Raw genomic sequence first — 17,231 nt, 5'->3', positions numbered from 1 at the left:
TATATATATATAATCAAATAAATGGAATGATGCAAAAAAGAATTAACTTAATTGGCAGCCTTATAACACTTAACTGGTGTGGTGTGAGGGCCATCACTGTTTAAAATTCTAATGTATTATAAGCGGACATTGTAAGACGATAAATCTTGTTTGGTTTTTGTACCCTGTCGTCTTGAAGTATATTGTGTATTTTGTGTAAATTTCTGGGTGCAGAGAAATATGATCGTAAATATTTGTGTCTGTCTTCTGTTATCTTTTCAATGAAAAGAAGGATGTGGAACAGGCTTAGATGATAATTAAGGCTTAGGGAACCCGAAGATTCGCCGCCGATACGATCAATCGTCCTATACACACAACTGTCCAGTGATGCCCTTCCAAACAGAAATCTCCTAAATCAGTCTTAACGCAATCCACCTATCTACGTTTCTGTCTACCCCTCGATTCAGTGTTTAATAATATTTTTAGGATCCATTTGTTACCCACAACTTTACACGCACATCCTATTCGCCACAATGCTAAAATCTGAATTATATTTACCGAATACAGTTCCTACATACAGCGTTGTGTAGCCTTCTAAATTCTCCAATTAACTCATCCTTTTTCCGTCCGAATATTTTACCTCACATCCTAGATTCCAATCATATAATCCCAGATCACCAGTTTGGATTCCGAACGTCCCACTCCACTATCCAGCAATGTCATCGTGTGGTGGACGTTGTCTCGTCTTCTTTGGTGCGCGGAATATACTGCGCGGGAGTCTTTTTCGATATAGAGGCTTTTGATCGAGTCTGGCACCCGGGACTGCTTTACAAAATCCGTAAATTCCTACCTCCTACATATTTTCTCATCATTCGTTCCTTTCTTACTATAGATTATTCCAAGTAAACCACAATGGTTCCTATTCATCCCTTTATTTTCATTCCCCAGGTATTCCTCAAGGTAGTATCCTCGGTCTCATCCTCTCACCGTCTATACAGCTGACATCCCAACAACTCCTAACACTATCCTTACCACGTGTGCTGATGACATATGTGTGCTCACAGTTAGTAATAACCCTTTGATTGCATCCCAAATTCTCCACTCCCATATCACAACCCTCGAAGAATGGTGTCGATTTACTCTTCGTCGTAAACCTCCCGACTGCCCTACAGTATACTTTAATAATGTGGCTTTTATCCCTCTAGAACAGATTCGCTATCTTGGCACCTTGACAAACGATACCTGGAAACCTCACACAAGACTGAAAAGACAGGAAACTGGACGCAGATTCCGACTACTACAGCACTTACTAGACAAACGGTCTAAACTTCCAACAAAAGACTGACCTACATGACAATAATAAGGCCCATCTGGACATACGGAGTTGAGCTTTGGGGCTCCACTAAACCTTCGAATTCCTCTCGTATCCAATCCTTACAATCCAAAATCCTTCGTAAAATCCTCAATGCTCCTTATTTTGTTACTAATAAAACCATCCATAAATAAAGACCTAAATGTTCCTTATGTAACCGATCTAGCCCGAACCCGGTATCATTCCTTCCATTATAAACTCCTTAACCACCCAAACCCACTAGTTTCCTCTTCCATTCCTGGCAATCCTCCGAGGCGCCTGAAAAGAAGATGGCCTCGTGACCTTATATTGTAAAATGTTATTAGAGTTCTACTACTGGGTAGTTTCTCTACATGCTGTATCATATCATTATCATTATGTCATTATGATCAAATTTACTTGTGTTTTTTATACAGTTGTAAATATCAATAAATAAAAAAAAATTTTTACGTAATGCTTTATTTTTAAAAAAACCTTAAGGTGCTGTTCTTCTCTTGGGCCCAGGTTTCGCGTCCGTAAAAAACAGTGGGAAGGGTAATAGTTTTATAAATTATAATGTTTTTGGACAGAATGCATAGGCTAAGCAATTTTGAAATTTAAAAATAACGAGCAACAACCGCCTTCAACCTCGCTTTATTTCCTATCAATTTCGTTAGCGTAGAACCTAAATAATTAAACCTCTCAACCAGTTCAAACCTTATTCCTGCTGTATCCACATCACCGAAATTGCTCCCGTTTCTACTGATAACTATATATTTTGTTTTATCCTAATTTGTTTCGAGACCTTGCTAAATTTTATGAACACAGTTGAATTTAGTTCTAAAATTAGTATACACTACCAAAATCAGAACAATTTGGACATATGGAATTGAGCTCTGGGCCTCCACCAAACCATCAAATTCCTCCCGCATCCAATCCTTACAATCCAAAATCCTAAGTAAAATCTTTGATGCTCCTTATTACGTCACAAATAAACTCATTCACAAAGACCTTAACATCCCATTCGGTTCAGAATTGGCCCAAAACAGATATGCGTCTTTTAATTCCAAACTCCTTAACTATCCTAACCCATTAATTCTTAATCTTTCAACCTTAACAATGCCTGATAATCCTCCTAGGCGTTTGAAAAGAAGATGGCCACGGGACCTTCTAATTTAAATTAATGTTTGATGTACCACCAATGGGTGGTTCCTTCCCAAGATTTTCAAGTGTGTATGAAACATACAACATATTTACTTATTGTATTATTTTGTACAGTTGTAAATTACATTAAATAAATAAATTTAAAAAAGAATTTAGTTCTGTAGTTTCCTTGTCCTTACCCAATAATATCAAATCATCAGGATACACAAGAATTGGTATTTTACCACTTAAAGTTAAACCCTTTTCGACATGCATCACATTTTTAATGACATATTCTAAGACTAGATAAAATAAGATAGGTTATAAAGAATCGCCTTGTTTTAAACTCCACATAATCACACATATACACTTCCGTACTTCAGATGATGTTTCCTGGGCTATGAAGGATGAAAATTGGTTTGTTGTGTAATATCTGATAGATTCTGAATTTAAAACTCTTAAGTGGCTAACAGAATATATGTTATCATACCTGAGGTTTTTGTTAGAGTTCATTGATCCTTGAATGTTTGTTGAGAGGTTTTGATTTTTAACCTCTTCTAGTATTTCATCCCTTTATTTTACTATTCCGATTGGTTATACTGTGGTACACTCTTTTCTACAATTATAGTGAGCTCCAATTGATCTAACACGTGAGATCCAATTAATGATTGTATTCAGTGAAATCAGACTGATTAATATGACGTAGCTCTTTCCGAAGAAAAAGAAAAAAATATTATTGGATCGATTAATTTTTTTTTTCACTAAAAGGCCTTGAAAGACCACACGCATCTCATAATTCTAATGCTTCTACTTCATCTGCTTCCTCTTCTCCCATATGCCCTCATGAGCTCTGCGTGTCTACTTCCCTCCTCAGACCACACAAAACCCTTTTTGGAGAGCTTCTTTCCCACAAGAACCATCACTTCCTTGAGCGTCTCTCATTAAAACAATAGAATATCTAATAGAACATCATTTAAAGTAGAGTAAATTTGTTAAACTAATAGCCCTAATAGAGCTATTTACATTCAATAGTTCTCAAGATATAGCTTTTTAAAAAGCAATATTTCTTAAAAATATTGTACATAACGTACTGAAAGATCTATATCTCAAAACCATTTTACATACTGATGTCTATTATAATTTAAATTAAAGCTAGTTTAATGGACCATAAAGTGGTATAAGACCTTTATCTTCATGGGAGCAGTAGTTTTCATATTTTCTAAAAATTGATTTCTAGTTCTTCGGACAAATTTTAAATTGCCAAATTTATATTCATATGTGAATATCATAAAAATTACTACCCCTACGAGGATACGTGTCATAAACTACTTTATAGTAAGTTAAATTTATTTTATTTTGAGTGTTCGCAGACATATGTACATCTTATGGTTTAAATATACAAGAGATATATTTTTCAAATATCTAACATTTTATTCGAAGAACCACAAATTAACATTTCGTGAATATATTTTATTATATTATTACTATATAGTGCTGGCAGATATCTGTACTTTTTATGGTTTCTGAAATAAAGTTGCTCATAAATCAAATTTATTGTACGAACAACTATAAGCCAATTTATTTTAGCAAATATCATGAAAACTACCATTCCTACGAAGGTAAAGAGAAAAAACTACTTTTTAGTACATTAAACTGGCTATAATTTGAGTACTAAAAGACACCTATACGTCACATAGTTCTCAAAATAAATGAACTATCTATTAATCTTTCAGTACATTTTTAAGATATGTTGCTGTTTAATAAGTTTGTATCACGGAAATTATTTGGTCGTAAATAGCTCCATTAGGACTAATATTTTAGAAACTTTACTCTTCTTTAAATAATGTTCTCTTAGATTTTCTAGAATTATTTTACAAATTTATATTCATATGCAAATATCATAAAAATTACGTGCTAATACACATAGTTCCTGGGATATAGTTTTCTCAAAATAAATTAACTAACAACTAATCTTTCCGTAGATTTTTAAGTACTGTTGCTTTTTAAGAAGCTATATCTCGAGAACTATTGGACGTAAATACCTCTATCAGGGTTCATATTACAGCAAATTTACTCTCCTTTAAATAATGTTCTTTTATATTTTCTAGTGTTGTTGGTAGTTTTAAGATATAGAGATCCGAATGAAAAACTAATGTTTTTTAAGGTTTTGAAACAGCCACCATTTTTTATTCCCCCTACCTATACTTGACAGACTCATCACTTTTGACTAGTAATTATACATAGTTTTCATTAAATTAATCAAAATTTAGGGTAAAATAACAGCCTTTTTTTTCTTTCCAGCTCTTTACTATCAGCTTTCCCACCCTTACGTCAGTCTCTAGGTCTGTTGTTTCCTTATAGATTTTTTGATTCGACCTAAACCTGTATCCTTCAGGTGTTCTCTTAGGCCCATAGATTTTTCTGAGAACTCTTCTTTATATTTTCAGAACCCCCTCTAGGCTGAGAAGACTGGAGGTTTCCGTTCCATAGGGTATCATAGGCTTGATGACTATGATATAATGTCGTATCTTAGCTTTAATAGATAAGTTCTTTTTAATGTTTTTTTATTCATTAAAATTTTAAAAGTATAAATGTTAGGATTGCAGTAAAAGCAGGAATTCAGTAAAGTAGGTCAAACAAATTGTTTTATGAAAAAGCTAATGATATGAATGAATGAAAATGAAATCGTTTATAGGGTTGTCATAAATCTTTAAATACCATTTTTCAAAGAAATTAAAAACTAGAAATTTTTAAACTTTGGTCTTACATAAGTTAAACTTTTCTTGTTTAACCATTCGCTTATTTTCCTTAGTATTTTTTTTTCTTTTTCCTTGCTTTTTGTTATTGCAATATGATTGTTGGAAATCAAAAGCTTACCAACTTCCTTACTATACCTTCGCGCTTCTATCAGTTTGTGTGAAAGAAGATATGTCTTTTAGGATTTGAGAAGGTCACTGTTCATTGGACGTTTCTGGTCCCAGTTCATTTTCGACATTTTCCTGACTCGAATTAATATGGCCGTCTTAAAACTATTTCATTTGATCATCTCTCCTTTTGGTGTGGGTAATATGGGCATTTAAAAATTTAAAAGAACAAAAAGATAATTGGCCACCATATTGAGTTTTTTTAATTTATTTAATACTAGATAGGTTTCACAATAATTAGAAATCAGATTCGGTTTATCTTAGTTCAATTACACAGACTTGTACAATAGAAACTTGTACTTTAGTATTTTTTAATTCCTGTAATATCACTAATAGTCATCCCTATCATGAAAACATTAAGTATTAGTATTATTACCACACTAGTTTCTACACTCGTACTATGAACTAGTACTATTAGCTTGCATTATGAAGCAGGGCCCTAGTGGGCCTTACATGGTTGATATAACTGTTACATTTTTTTTTAACAATTGATTATGGGAGGGGGGGGGGATGGTATAGTCTCGTATAAAAGACACCCCTTACTTTAACAATGTTATAATTAAAATAAAATCATAAGCAAAATAAAAATTAAAATCTTAGAAAATAAGATAAAATTAATAGATAAAAATAATGTTTCTTAATAAAAGAGAAAAGTATAATTAATTACAAAAAATAACGACATTTGTAGACCTAACAAAACAAACAATTGCTCTCTAATGGAAAAAAAAAACAAGTTAATTTGGGAAAAAAATACATATTGAGGTTAGAAACATAAAAAAAAAAATACATTAAATACGCAATCAATACAAAAAATAGTGTTGTTAAGTTAGCCCAATATTTTTTTACACTACTATAAAAATATATATACTTACTATATTTTTTGCATTCTAATCGATGTTAGTTCCTCAGAACGGTTTGAAGTAAACAAACTGCAACTTAGCTCGTTTCTATTACGAAATATTTATTTAAACGGATTTACTCTTTACGAGAGCTTTTATATACCGAAACTGAAAATGTTAAAATTAGGCAAAAGTAAGACTTTTTTTAACGCTAAATGTTTTATCAAATTCTTTTTAAGAGGGAGATTATTTAATTAGTTAATAAAATTTTAAACTATGTTTTAAAATTTTATATCATTATTCTCCAGTGTAAAAGATAATTTTTTGTTTATATATTTATAAACTTCTTAATTTTGTATCCATGTTTGGGTAAGTTTGCATTACGTTTGCAATTAATTGTTTAAAAATTTAGTTTAATTATATTTTTTGGAATTTTTTGAAATTTTGTAAATCTTTTTAAAAATGCATCTAGTTGTAGCCAACTCCATTTGTATGGGGGCTATCCCCAAAGACAAATAAATAAATAGAAAATAAAAAAATAAATAAAGAAGTTTTTAGTGATCACCATATCTTAATTTAATCTTTTAGCGAATTGAAAAGTTAGAAAAGTATAGGAAGCACAATATTTTTATTTTTAAACTATATTGAAAAAAAAAAATAGTACAATCTGAACGACAGAATACATGTAAATTATAGTTATACAACTTGAGCAGCAAGTATAACTAAATAAACAATACGAATAATTTGTAAAATAAGGGTTGGTATGTAATAATTAATAAATTTTTATAATTCATTTTAATTTTTTTTTTCAATGTTCCAGTTATATAGCGCTCCCTTATAACGACTTTCTATTGAAAATACAAATTCAATTTGTTTCTCATAATGTAACTTATTCTATAGTTCTCCCTGGAATCGTACTCACCGATTCAGAAAGGAGATCTCTGGTAGAAGAGGTTCTCTCCAAAGACGTGGAGTTCTCCAAAGGCAGCGGCGATGCGCCACCAGGTGATGCCAAGAAGAGCAGGAAGACGATCATGGTTGTATACTGAAGTGAGGAGTGGATGGGGTTGTATAAAGTAAGGTTGGGGGCTTGGTGGGGGTGGTGATGTTCCAGCACAATGGAGCCGGTTAGAAGGCATGAACGGCTACTTTAAAATACCCAGTTAATTTTAATACAGTTTTTTATGTTTTCATTTATAATTTATTTATATTTATAACTGTATTAAAACATATACAACAAATAAATTTTATATTAGTTATAAGCTCGGAAGAGCTCTTCTTTTCAGATGCCTAGGAGGATTAGCAGGTAATGAAGGAGAAGCCAGGTTAGTAACAAGCGGGCTTGGGTGGTGAAGTTTATCTTGTAAGGATTGGTATCTGGTTCTGGTCAAATCAGCAATATATGGAGCATTGGGGTTCTCATGGGTCACAAAGTAAGAAGTATTAAAGCTTTTACAAAGGATTTTGGATTGTAAGGATTGGATACGAGAGTAATTCGATGGTTTAGATAAGTCCCAAAGAAAGCAAGTAAAAACAAAATTGTGGAGAAGATGATTAAAAAAAATTTATTCGTATCAACATAGTAGTGCAATATCTAAGGAAAAACAATAAGTTGTTAATAATAGAAAAAGTTTCCACCAAGGAATTACTAAAAACATTTATAGTTTGCAGAGAAAAGGAAATAATACACAAAGATGTTTTAACCTTTACACTTTGTTAACTGTTACATGTCAGTGTTACCAAACTACTCCAAAGAAAAACGTCAGAACTAATTTTTCTCCATAAAAAAACACTTGATGGAGAACCAGTGCAATACTACACTCGCGTTCAATATATAAGATAAAACCATTTTGTCCATAATACCCCGCTCCCCGTCAATTACCTTCTAAGGTGGAAACTAGCTCAAATTGGGTGTAACTATCCACTACTGCAGCAACTGAGGAGTGATCACAAACGATAGTTCAACAATCGATTACATCTATGTATTACAGATAGGTATTTGCATATTATATTATAGGTATTACAGGGCATCTAGTTTCTTTAGAGGGGTCTACGACATGGGGTCGTAGTCAACATTGAAGTTAAGGCAGCTGTAGAATCCTATTTGAATAACTTATTTATATACATGTAACCAGTTATGAATCTTTATATTTATTAATTTCTTTATTATAGTAATTTATCAATTAATTCTATTGTTTTATATTTTATTTATAAACTCATTTTCATGCTAATAGGACAAATTTCAGCTGTTATTGTATTTAAAGTATTTCATTATAAATAATTTATGCTTATTTTTATAATTTATTTGTTGTAATAATATTTTATTGGCTCAGAATTGCTTTCCCTGACTGCTATATTACATTAATTTTTCTTTTTTCTCACTAATTCATTAATTACTTAATTTTTTAAATTAATAAATTATTAATTACATATTGTTCATTAAATGGTCTGTATTATCAATTTTAAACTCAACACATTAAATGATATATTGCATTAGTACAACCAATGAATGCTCACAGTATCCAAAGGATCAGAATTTATCTGAACTTTAAACACTGATACAAGAAAAAAATGTTTCAAATTTTGAATTAAATTAGTTTTATTTATTTTTTACTATTAACCTCCTTTATTATTAAATTCATACAATAAATACATACATAATGGAAATGATAAACGTATACTAGCATACTACTGCCTTGGATTGCCTTGTGGCGTTGTAAGGTTAGTTGCTGGGTCTGATTAAGGTAGTTCAACGTGTAGCTAACGCCAGTGGATTATTGGAAAGGGGAGAGACGTTCCGCTGGTTAGGTGTGAGTGTAACGACTTTAGACTGTAGAGTCCAAAGTCCTTGTAGATACGCATGTATGGATACATATATACATACGCGTCAATAAATTAGTTTTATATAAACATATAAATAATTAATTTAACCATATCATGACAATACTACGAGTATGAAAACGAATGTATTAAACGGATATAGTGCTGAAAAATAAATCTAAGCAATTTGTTAATGGTAACAATGTATCCGAGTTTCTAATTTTCATTGAAATGAAAAAAAAAATATATATCAGAGAACGTGTAGTATTTAGACAAAATATACTTGGTGGATAGCTGTCAAACATTTACATTATTAAAACAATTCGAAAATTCTTTTTATAATTCTGAGAAAATGTATGAATGTAATTCCTAAAGACTATTGTATTAAAGAACCAAACGAGGGAGGATGGCATGTATTCATTTATATGGTTATAATAATAATGATCTTTTTAACCTCTCTGTTTTAATTATATTTTATTTGATTTATTAATGGATGATTGTGCAATAACACTTAATCTCCTACAACACACTTTGGATCCGCAAGTTTAGATCCTTTAGCTCTATTCTTTACCAAAAATGACACAATATCTGGAGAACAATTAGATATAGCGTAATCCAAGGGAGTTCTTCCGTCTTTATCCTTGGCATTGATGGAGATTCTGCTTGAGACTAGAAGTTGGACTATACTTAAAGCTTTATTAGCAACTGCTTCATGGAGTGCATTGCGCCCATGACTGTCTTGCGTGTTGATGATTACTCCTTTCTCTAAAATCAATTCTACTAGCTCTATTTTGCCACTAGACACCGCTAGATGCAGACTAGTTCTCGATTGGGTATCCATGGAGTTAGGACTTGCACCATTCTCTAATAAAAGCCGAGTTGTATTGACATGGCCTTTCAAAATTGATATTTCTAACGGAGTTCTGTTAGCACTATCCTTGGCGTCTACAGCTGCTCTAGCTTTAAGCAGAATTGCAAGTGCTGCTGCACTTCCCAGCTTCGCTGCAATGAACAATGGCGTTTCTCCATCTTTATTGCGCGGTTCAATCTCTGCGTCTTTTTTTATCAAGATCTCTACGGCCTCTGCACTATTGCCATAAGCAGCTTGGTGTAACGCTGACTCCATGTCATTATTTATCGCATTTGGATTTGCTTTGTAATCGAGTAGAAGCTTCAGAATTTCTGAAAAACCAAATAGCGCAGCATAACTTAGTGGAGTATTACCGTCTGTATCAAGTGAATCAACTCGGGATCCATTTTCGAGGAGGTATCGTACGATTGATTCCTTCCCACCCCAACAAGCAGAATGGAGTATAGAACCATTGTAATCCTTTATATTGGTTACGTCGGCTCCTCTGTTGATTAAAAGATTAAATATAGTCACACTTCCATGATCTGCTGCAACTTGCAACGCACTGACTCCTCGTATGTCAGTGTCCTCAGACATCCCTTCACTTAACATGAAAGCAACAAGTTCATGATTATCATCTAAAATAGCATCTCTAAAAATAAGTTTAGCTTCAAGTTTTTTGGGGTTCAATGGAGCATTTATATTCAACATACTCCGAGCCATTTTGGTCATTCCTAATTTCATCAACAAATACAATACTTTTGACTTCATATCTTTTGGAATATATCCTTTTTCACCTCTCAATATTAATTCATTAGCAATCATTGATTGCTCTAATATGTGATTAAGCTTTATTTTCCAACTTCTTTTAGTTCGACTGATAGGTTCATATGAAGTCATGGAGTAAAGGTATCTCAAATCTTTAGGGAGTTGTTTCACTGTAATGGAATTACTCCAAAACAAATATTCTATAATTTCTCTGAATACATATTTCTCGGATATTAGTAATGGCGTTATACCTTGGTCAGTTTCTTTACATACCGTTGACCCAGAATCTAATAGTAATTTAACCATCTCGTGGTTTCCATTTCTTACTGCTTCGTGTAAAGGAATGTAACCCAACTTTGTTGCAGCGTTGACGTCAGCTTTTTTTTCAATTAATAATTTAGCTGTAATTATATCGTTATTATTCACAGCTTTGAGTAGAGGCGTGGTACCATTTGCGTCAGCAATATTTACATTAGCACCATTTTCTAACAAAAGAGTTACTAATTGCGGGTTATCCAATTCAACTGCTAAATGAAGAATGCTTTCTTTATTCTTATTTCTGCCATTGATCATCCATTTATCAGGTTTGACAAACGTTATGTTGCTTTTGATAAGCATCCTGACTATATCATCTCTGTGTTGCTGCCATGCCGTCTCTAATGCTGTGTACCGTTCAGTGTTGCTCACATATTGTTGAAGCCATTTTAGCACTCCAATATTTGCTCTTCGAGACGCTTCATAATAGACGGAAGATATATTTGTAAACGACAAAATCCCTTTGACTACATCGTCTGGAATAGATTTTAAACCTTTTCGGCCCAAATTCACAATCAAATTTAGCGCATTATAGGTGGGTTCAGTAAGGAAGATCACTTGTGATCTGAAGTCATCGCTGAATCGAAGCTGTCGGTCGAAGGTAGAATAGAGCTCAAGTAGTTGGTTGGTAAATGTTACGTCTTCTCTCGAGAGGGAATGGAAGATTTGCAAGAATGTATATTCCATGTAGTCGATTGCTCCCAACACTCTGTCAACATTCTGATTGCCGTGAGCGAGGGTTGCTTGCGTTGCATTCCTTACTTTGATTCCAATCTGATTTAATAGGGCTGCATAAAACTCTTCATGGCTGCGATACCCGCTGAGTTGAAGGCTATTCCCATCGCCAGTTTCAATATTTAGTTCTGAATCGACCTGAAATAAATTGAAAAGTTGTTTTCTCAGTGAAATTAAATTAACAACAAAAGGAAAGAATATAACAAGCTACTATTTGGAAAAAAATTCAATCTTTGCAAAATTCTCATTGGTTTCAATATAAATCTTTTTATTATATTTATTTATCTGACACCAGAATGCTAACATTATTGTCTACATAATATTTTTTAATAGACCATAATCAAAATGTTAAATAAGAACAATTGGGTTTTCGAAACTTCCCTATTGATCGATTTTCATCATATGGCTTGCTATAAGTCTTGTCCCAAGCTCCCTCAATTGATTTAGCAGTTGTTTTATTGTGTATTGTGTACATGTATATTCAGGGTGTTTCACGGTTGTGTCCAGAAACGCTTTGGCAGTAATATATTCTGCTATTAAACCTTTCAATATTAACAAATATGTTTTTATCTGAACATCTGGGTTTGTACCACTCTCTGGGAAATAATGATTGACACTTTAACGCACAGGAAAAAAAATTAAATTTTAAAATAATGTAATTAATTTAATATTACATTATCAATGTAATTAATAAATAATTAAATATTAAATATTGAAGGTAAGTATAAGTAATGAAACTTGGTGTAAGTTGTCGGGTACTTTTTATAACCGAACGATAGTCAAGAACTTATAAAACTGAATTAACATCAGGTGGGTGATTTCTCCAATAGTAAGGAGTTGCGGCTAGTTCTCAGTTAAGGCTTCGTGCTTACAGACTAGTACCCTGCAGAGCGAAGTTTCCATCCTTCGAGAATCTTCGGCTAGCACCCATAAGGCACACCACTGACCTCCTAACTAGCTACCTAACCTGTTTGGCACACATTATCCAGGCCTTCTGGTTCAGAGTTCCTCATATTGCCAGGTGGAGTCTGACTAAACAAAACCACCTCGATACAGACTATCCCTCAATGATCATCTTCAAAGGACAACGAATCCAGTCTGATTAAAAAAATATTTAGAAACAAAAGAATCACATTCCTATTTAAGAATGACAATTTTAATAATAACTCACCAATATATTTAAGAAGATGTTTAATAAAAGGTGGATATTTCCATCCTCATTTCCGCAGTCGTTTTATTTTTATTTTAATTAAATTGTTTTCTATTTTCTCGTATTCATAGGCAATTAAAATTCGATGTTAACCAGAATGGACTATTACATTTTTCGGTGAACATTAGTTTGAAGTGTCAAGGCTTTATGCTGACCCTATAAAGGCTATCTGCTGGCTCTATAAAGAATTTTGTTTGTTTTGAAACCATTTGGAACATACGGGGAGGGGGGAGAGGAGGTGACATACCCTACTCTTCTGCAAAGGGAAAGTGAAGCCAAAAAGGGGAAGTTGAGGACGCCCTTTGAACTCATGTTAATGTTGAGTTTAATAGGAATGTGTCGCCATCGTAATGTAATAAACAGAATGCATCCGATGATTGGTCTCTATCTCTTCCATCTTACTCATTACGTTCTATCTTTTTGGCTCCAGTATTTCTGATAGGTTACCATCTTGATTCTATTCCTTCCTCCAAGAGGATGGTTAGTATCTTTGATCGGAAATAGGTAGTTCAAGCATGAATAAAGTGATTTAATCAAGTTCTTCATTCCTAACTGCTGACAGAAATGTAAGTATACAATTTAAAAACTGGCCAGTTTGAATACTGAAATATTCTAAATGGTTTTTCTCAAAATTCTCAGCTGAAGAGGTTATTCCGAATTGGTTATCAATGTCTGAGATGATTGACTTATACATATATGAAACAAGTTCATAAAAATGGTAATAGTAACCCGGCAGCTGAGTCATCTTGTTTTTGTATTTTGCCAACACAGTTCTTTTTTCTTTTGCTTCACAATCTTCGGTAATGAAAATAAGTGGGTAGAGAGACTTGGAGGTGCTCTCCGGAGCAGAGGAGATAGAGAGATCAGGAAATGAGGGAGTTCAAGAGATAAAGGGGGAGAAGCCAGAGGATGGAGTAAGTCCACCTAATGCAACAACTAACATCTACATCATCACCAACCACCTCATTATATCTACAATTTTCCATAGCCATTCAAAATTTATTAACCCATCTAATCATAAATGTTTTATTTTACCCACCCCCTACACCACTTGTAATTCATGTAATAGAATTTTATTTTCATTTAATCATGTTTCATTTTTCATTTATATTCAGTCCACTCAAACCCAACCAGCCAACCAAAAGTGAAGTGTGTCTGGCAATTAAGTTGAAGGGATACTTAATACAAGTAGGATTCTGTGACCAGCCAGTATATTGTGAAAATAATGTTAAACTCCTTGCATATGGCAACACACTCCCGGGAAAGGAAACGTATATCCAAAAAAGATGTGTGGTCACCACGCCCTCACGCCTCTATGCATTTCCTTTTTCCTTGTTCATAATTATCTGTTGAACCGTTCATTTAATTGAAAATATGAACTGAATATAAAGTGTAGTAAATTACTATTTTCAGTTATTGGATTCATGAATAATGAAAATCCATTAAGCCAATCTCAAGAAGTGCGAAGGGTTAAAATAACTCAACAACTCTAATGTCCTTCTATCTCACCAATCTGGTTTTGCCCTTTTTGGCTTCACTTTCCCTAGCAACTAATCCTTTCTAATATACTGCTTCAGCCAAGTAACTGATAATAAAGGCTACAGTGCAATTTTTCTCACAAAGACAAGCGGCACATTTATACAAGTATTATCATTGTAATAAGATTGTAATATATTTGTTAATACGCCAATAATGACAATCCATAATAGCTCATCGCAATAGCCGCGAACCATCTTCTCTATATTTCATTAAATATTATAGAAATTAGATATACAAAATATGAAATAAAAGATATGTGAAACTTTTGAAGGATTATGAAAATTCCAATATCAGTCCAGCATCAGATGACAGCGAGATATGAGAAAAACAAGTTTGTAAAACAAAGTTATTGATAGGTGTTTCAAAAAGAGAAAAATAAAACTAATCTTTGTTGATTTTGTCTGTGGCTATGCAATTCAACACAATGCTTGTAATGCAATACAATGTTATACAATTCTTGTATTTATTTATTTTCGAGGAAAGCTTAGTACTTCTTATTTCCTTTTTTCAATCTTTTTGATAACATGTCCGATAAACTGTCATATATCTAGTCCATTTAAAAGTTTTTACGTAAGAATTAGTTAAATCTTATAAATGTTTATATGTACTGTAAGATTTACGTAATTCATATTTATATTAACATAGTGTATCTTATCATTAAATCATATGCTGTAAATTGTTATAAGAAGTTAGTCACCCTATGATTTATGAGATAATATATGGTTTTGTTTTATCTGTTTTCTTTTACATATTCTATTAAATATTGTTGTTTATTTTTGTTTTCTGTTTCTTAAATTATATTTCCCTTGGGCTGAGACAATTACTGACGAAGATGCAGCCAATTGAACTTTGTTTATGTTTTATTACAACTTGAAAGGTATACACCTCCAAACATTCTATTTTTTTTTTCTTAACCTTCTATCAGTTTTATTATTTTAAACATCATATGTATACATAATATAAACACAATACAAAGTAAACAAATTTCCTTTCTTTTCCTGAAGGGAATTTTAAGGTAGGTTCTGGGATCTGCTGTGTGCAGGGGAGCACTGTGGCGCTTACTCGCCGTCTGCGTCATCACGAGTGGGGAGGGACCTCTCATCTAGTGAAAGTGACTAAAGCCCTTCCCTCGGTGAGCACGTCGACCAAGCGAACAGTGCCTTGCCACCTCTTGGTCTTGTTGGAGGAGCAATCTCCCGGAAGAAAGAACTTGATGTGCCGTCGGCCTATGAACTCCAGAACAGAGGGAGGCTGGAGTTCTTGGTGGATAGTACTGTTCCTGACTCTCTGCAGTGCAGTGCCTCGGACGATCCGTCATCATTAATTATTCATTCATCATTATTCATTAATCTCAAGAATAATTAATTAATCATTATTATTCTAAATGATCATTGAATGATAGTTAATTACCTAAATAGATTCTTATTGGATCAATATTAGTAATGAGACACGAAACAGTTTTTGAATTATAGTTTAATGGAAACCGGTTATTAAAGTGTATAGAGACAACAGATATTATATTAACCCATTTTTATAATATATTTGTTATTTTAATTATAGTTTATGATGTTCTATCAGTTAATTTTTATATATAAAATTTTGTATAGTTCTTTATAAAATAATAATAAGATAATAATCTGTCTATAAATCGATAAAAACCAAAGTTATTGTAACATTTTAAAGTATTTACTTTAATGATTTAATTTATAATATCCTCCATTTTGTTCAGATCTTAAAATACTATTATTAGTTCTGAAATTGTAATAAATTTCAAGTTAGATATAAAATGAATATGTCAATATTATTTCGAAATAATTAAAAAACTGAACATTTAATGATGAAACAGTATAATCAAATTAAATTTCAATGAGTAAGGTTGGAATTTCATTGGACAGATTCAATACAGATCTCATCCAAAGATTTCATCATCATCATCCAGTCATTCCAAAGAAAAAAAGTCACTATAGAATGTGGCGCTTCATCAGGAGCCCCTCCTACCCCCCTCCCCTCCCCCCAAACCCGTACCTTATTCCTTAAAAGAGCTGTTACGCATTGACAGACTTTTAGTAAATGGAGAAGAGGGTGATTGATATTGGGTTTTCTGAGTGAATGAAATATGATAAACTGATCTGGAATCAGTTTATTCAAGGTGAAAATATTTACATTGCTGATTTATTGTCAAGAGATCGTCAGAAGGGTGATAATAATATCATATACATAATACCATTAACATATTACGGCTTGTGTGGATTGTAGTACAATGGTAACATTGTCACACTGAGCTGGGAGGTTCTGTGTTGGATGTTCGTTGTGGTTGTAAGAGCAATATGAAGTAGTGACTAATGATTGTTACAGGTAACACACAGATTGGAAAAAAAAAAACAATTCAAGATGAGACACTGCATTTTCTAATTAAATATTATATGGAGGGATGACCAGAGAATGTTAAAATTGTTCCAGAATAAGTAATAATATATAATAAATTTAATCGAGACATTCTTGTAGCTGGGAAGTTAGCGTTCGTCAGTAGAAAGCTATTGACTCTAGTATCGTTGAGGAAAGGAATTTGAGAAACTTCATTAGTCACATCTGGAAAGCAATTATTTTATTGGCCGTACATTGTCCAAGAATATTTTTTAAATAGTGGAATTTGTGAAAAATTACGAAGTCAAAATGTCAAAGAATCGTTTAAGGCAGACCCGATTCCATAAGGATCTTGTCAAAGAGTCGTTTAAGGTAGACCCGATTCCATAAGGATCTGGTCAAACAGTCGTTTAAG

The 17,231-nt window shown here is 32.8% G+C and overlaps 2 protein-coding genes across 2 annotated transcripts in view; both read right to left on the bottom strand.

Moving 5' to 3' along the window:
• LOC106691822 (uncharacterized) overlaps nt 1–9,351 on the bottom strand; it is a 24,575-nt gene extending 15,224 nt beyond the window's left edge. The window contains exon 1 of the mRNA XM_014437717.3: nt 7,138–9,351. Within this exon, the coding sequence (XP_014293203.1) occupies nt 7,138–7,251 (114 nt within the window). The 5' untranslated portion in view covers nt 7,252–9,351. The remainder of the gene's footprint in view (nt 1–7,137) is intronic.
• A 141-nt stretch (nt 9,352–9,492) lies between these two features.
• On the bottom strand, nt 9,493–11,820 carry LOC136795058 (putative ankyrin repeat protein RF_0381; the record flags this gene model as incomplete). The annotated part of the gene is given in 1 exon segment (XM_067046697.1): nt 9,493–11,820. A coding segment is annotated over 1 exon segment (2,274 nt), but the record flags the coding sequence as incomplete, so codon positions are not given.
• Nucleotides 11,821–17,231: the final 5,411 nt, after the last annotated feature.

This window comes from Halyomorpha halys, unplaced genomic scaffold (assembly GCF_000696795.3).
Source record: "Halyomorpha halys isolate HHAL.00 unplaced genomic scaffold, Hhal_1.1 Scaffold3390.1, whole genome shotgun sequence".
In the NCBI taxonomy this organism is placed as follows: domain Eukaryota; kingdom Metazoa; phylum Arthropoda; class Insecta; order Hemiptera; family Pentatomidae; genus Halyomorpha; species Halyomorpha halys.
Note: the sequence above shows the minus strand (reverse complement) of the source record. Positions and strands in the feature narration are given on the sequence as shown.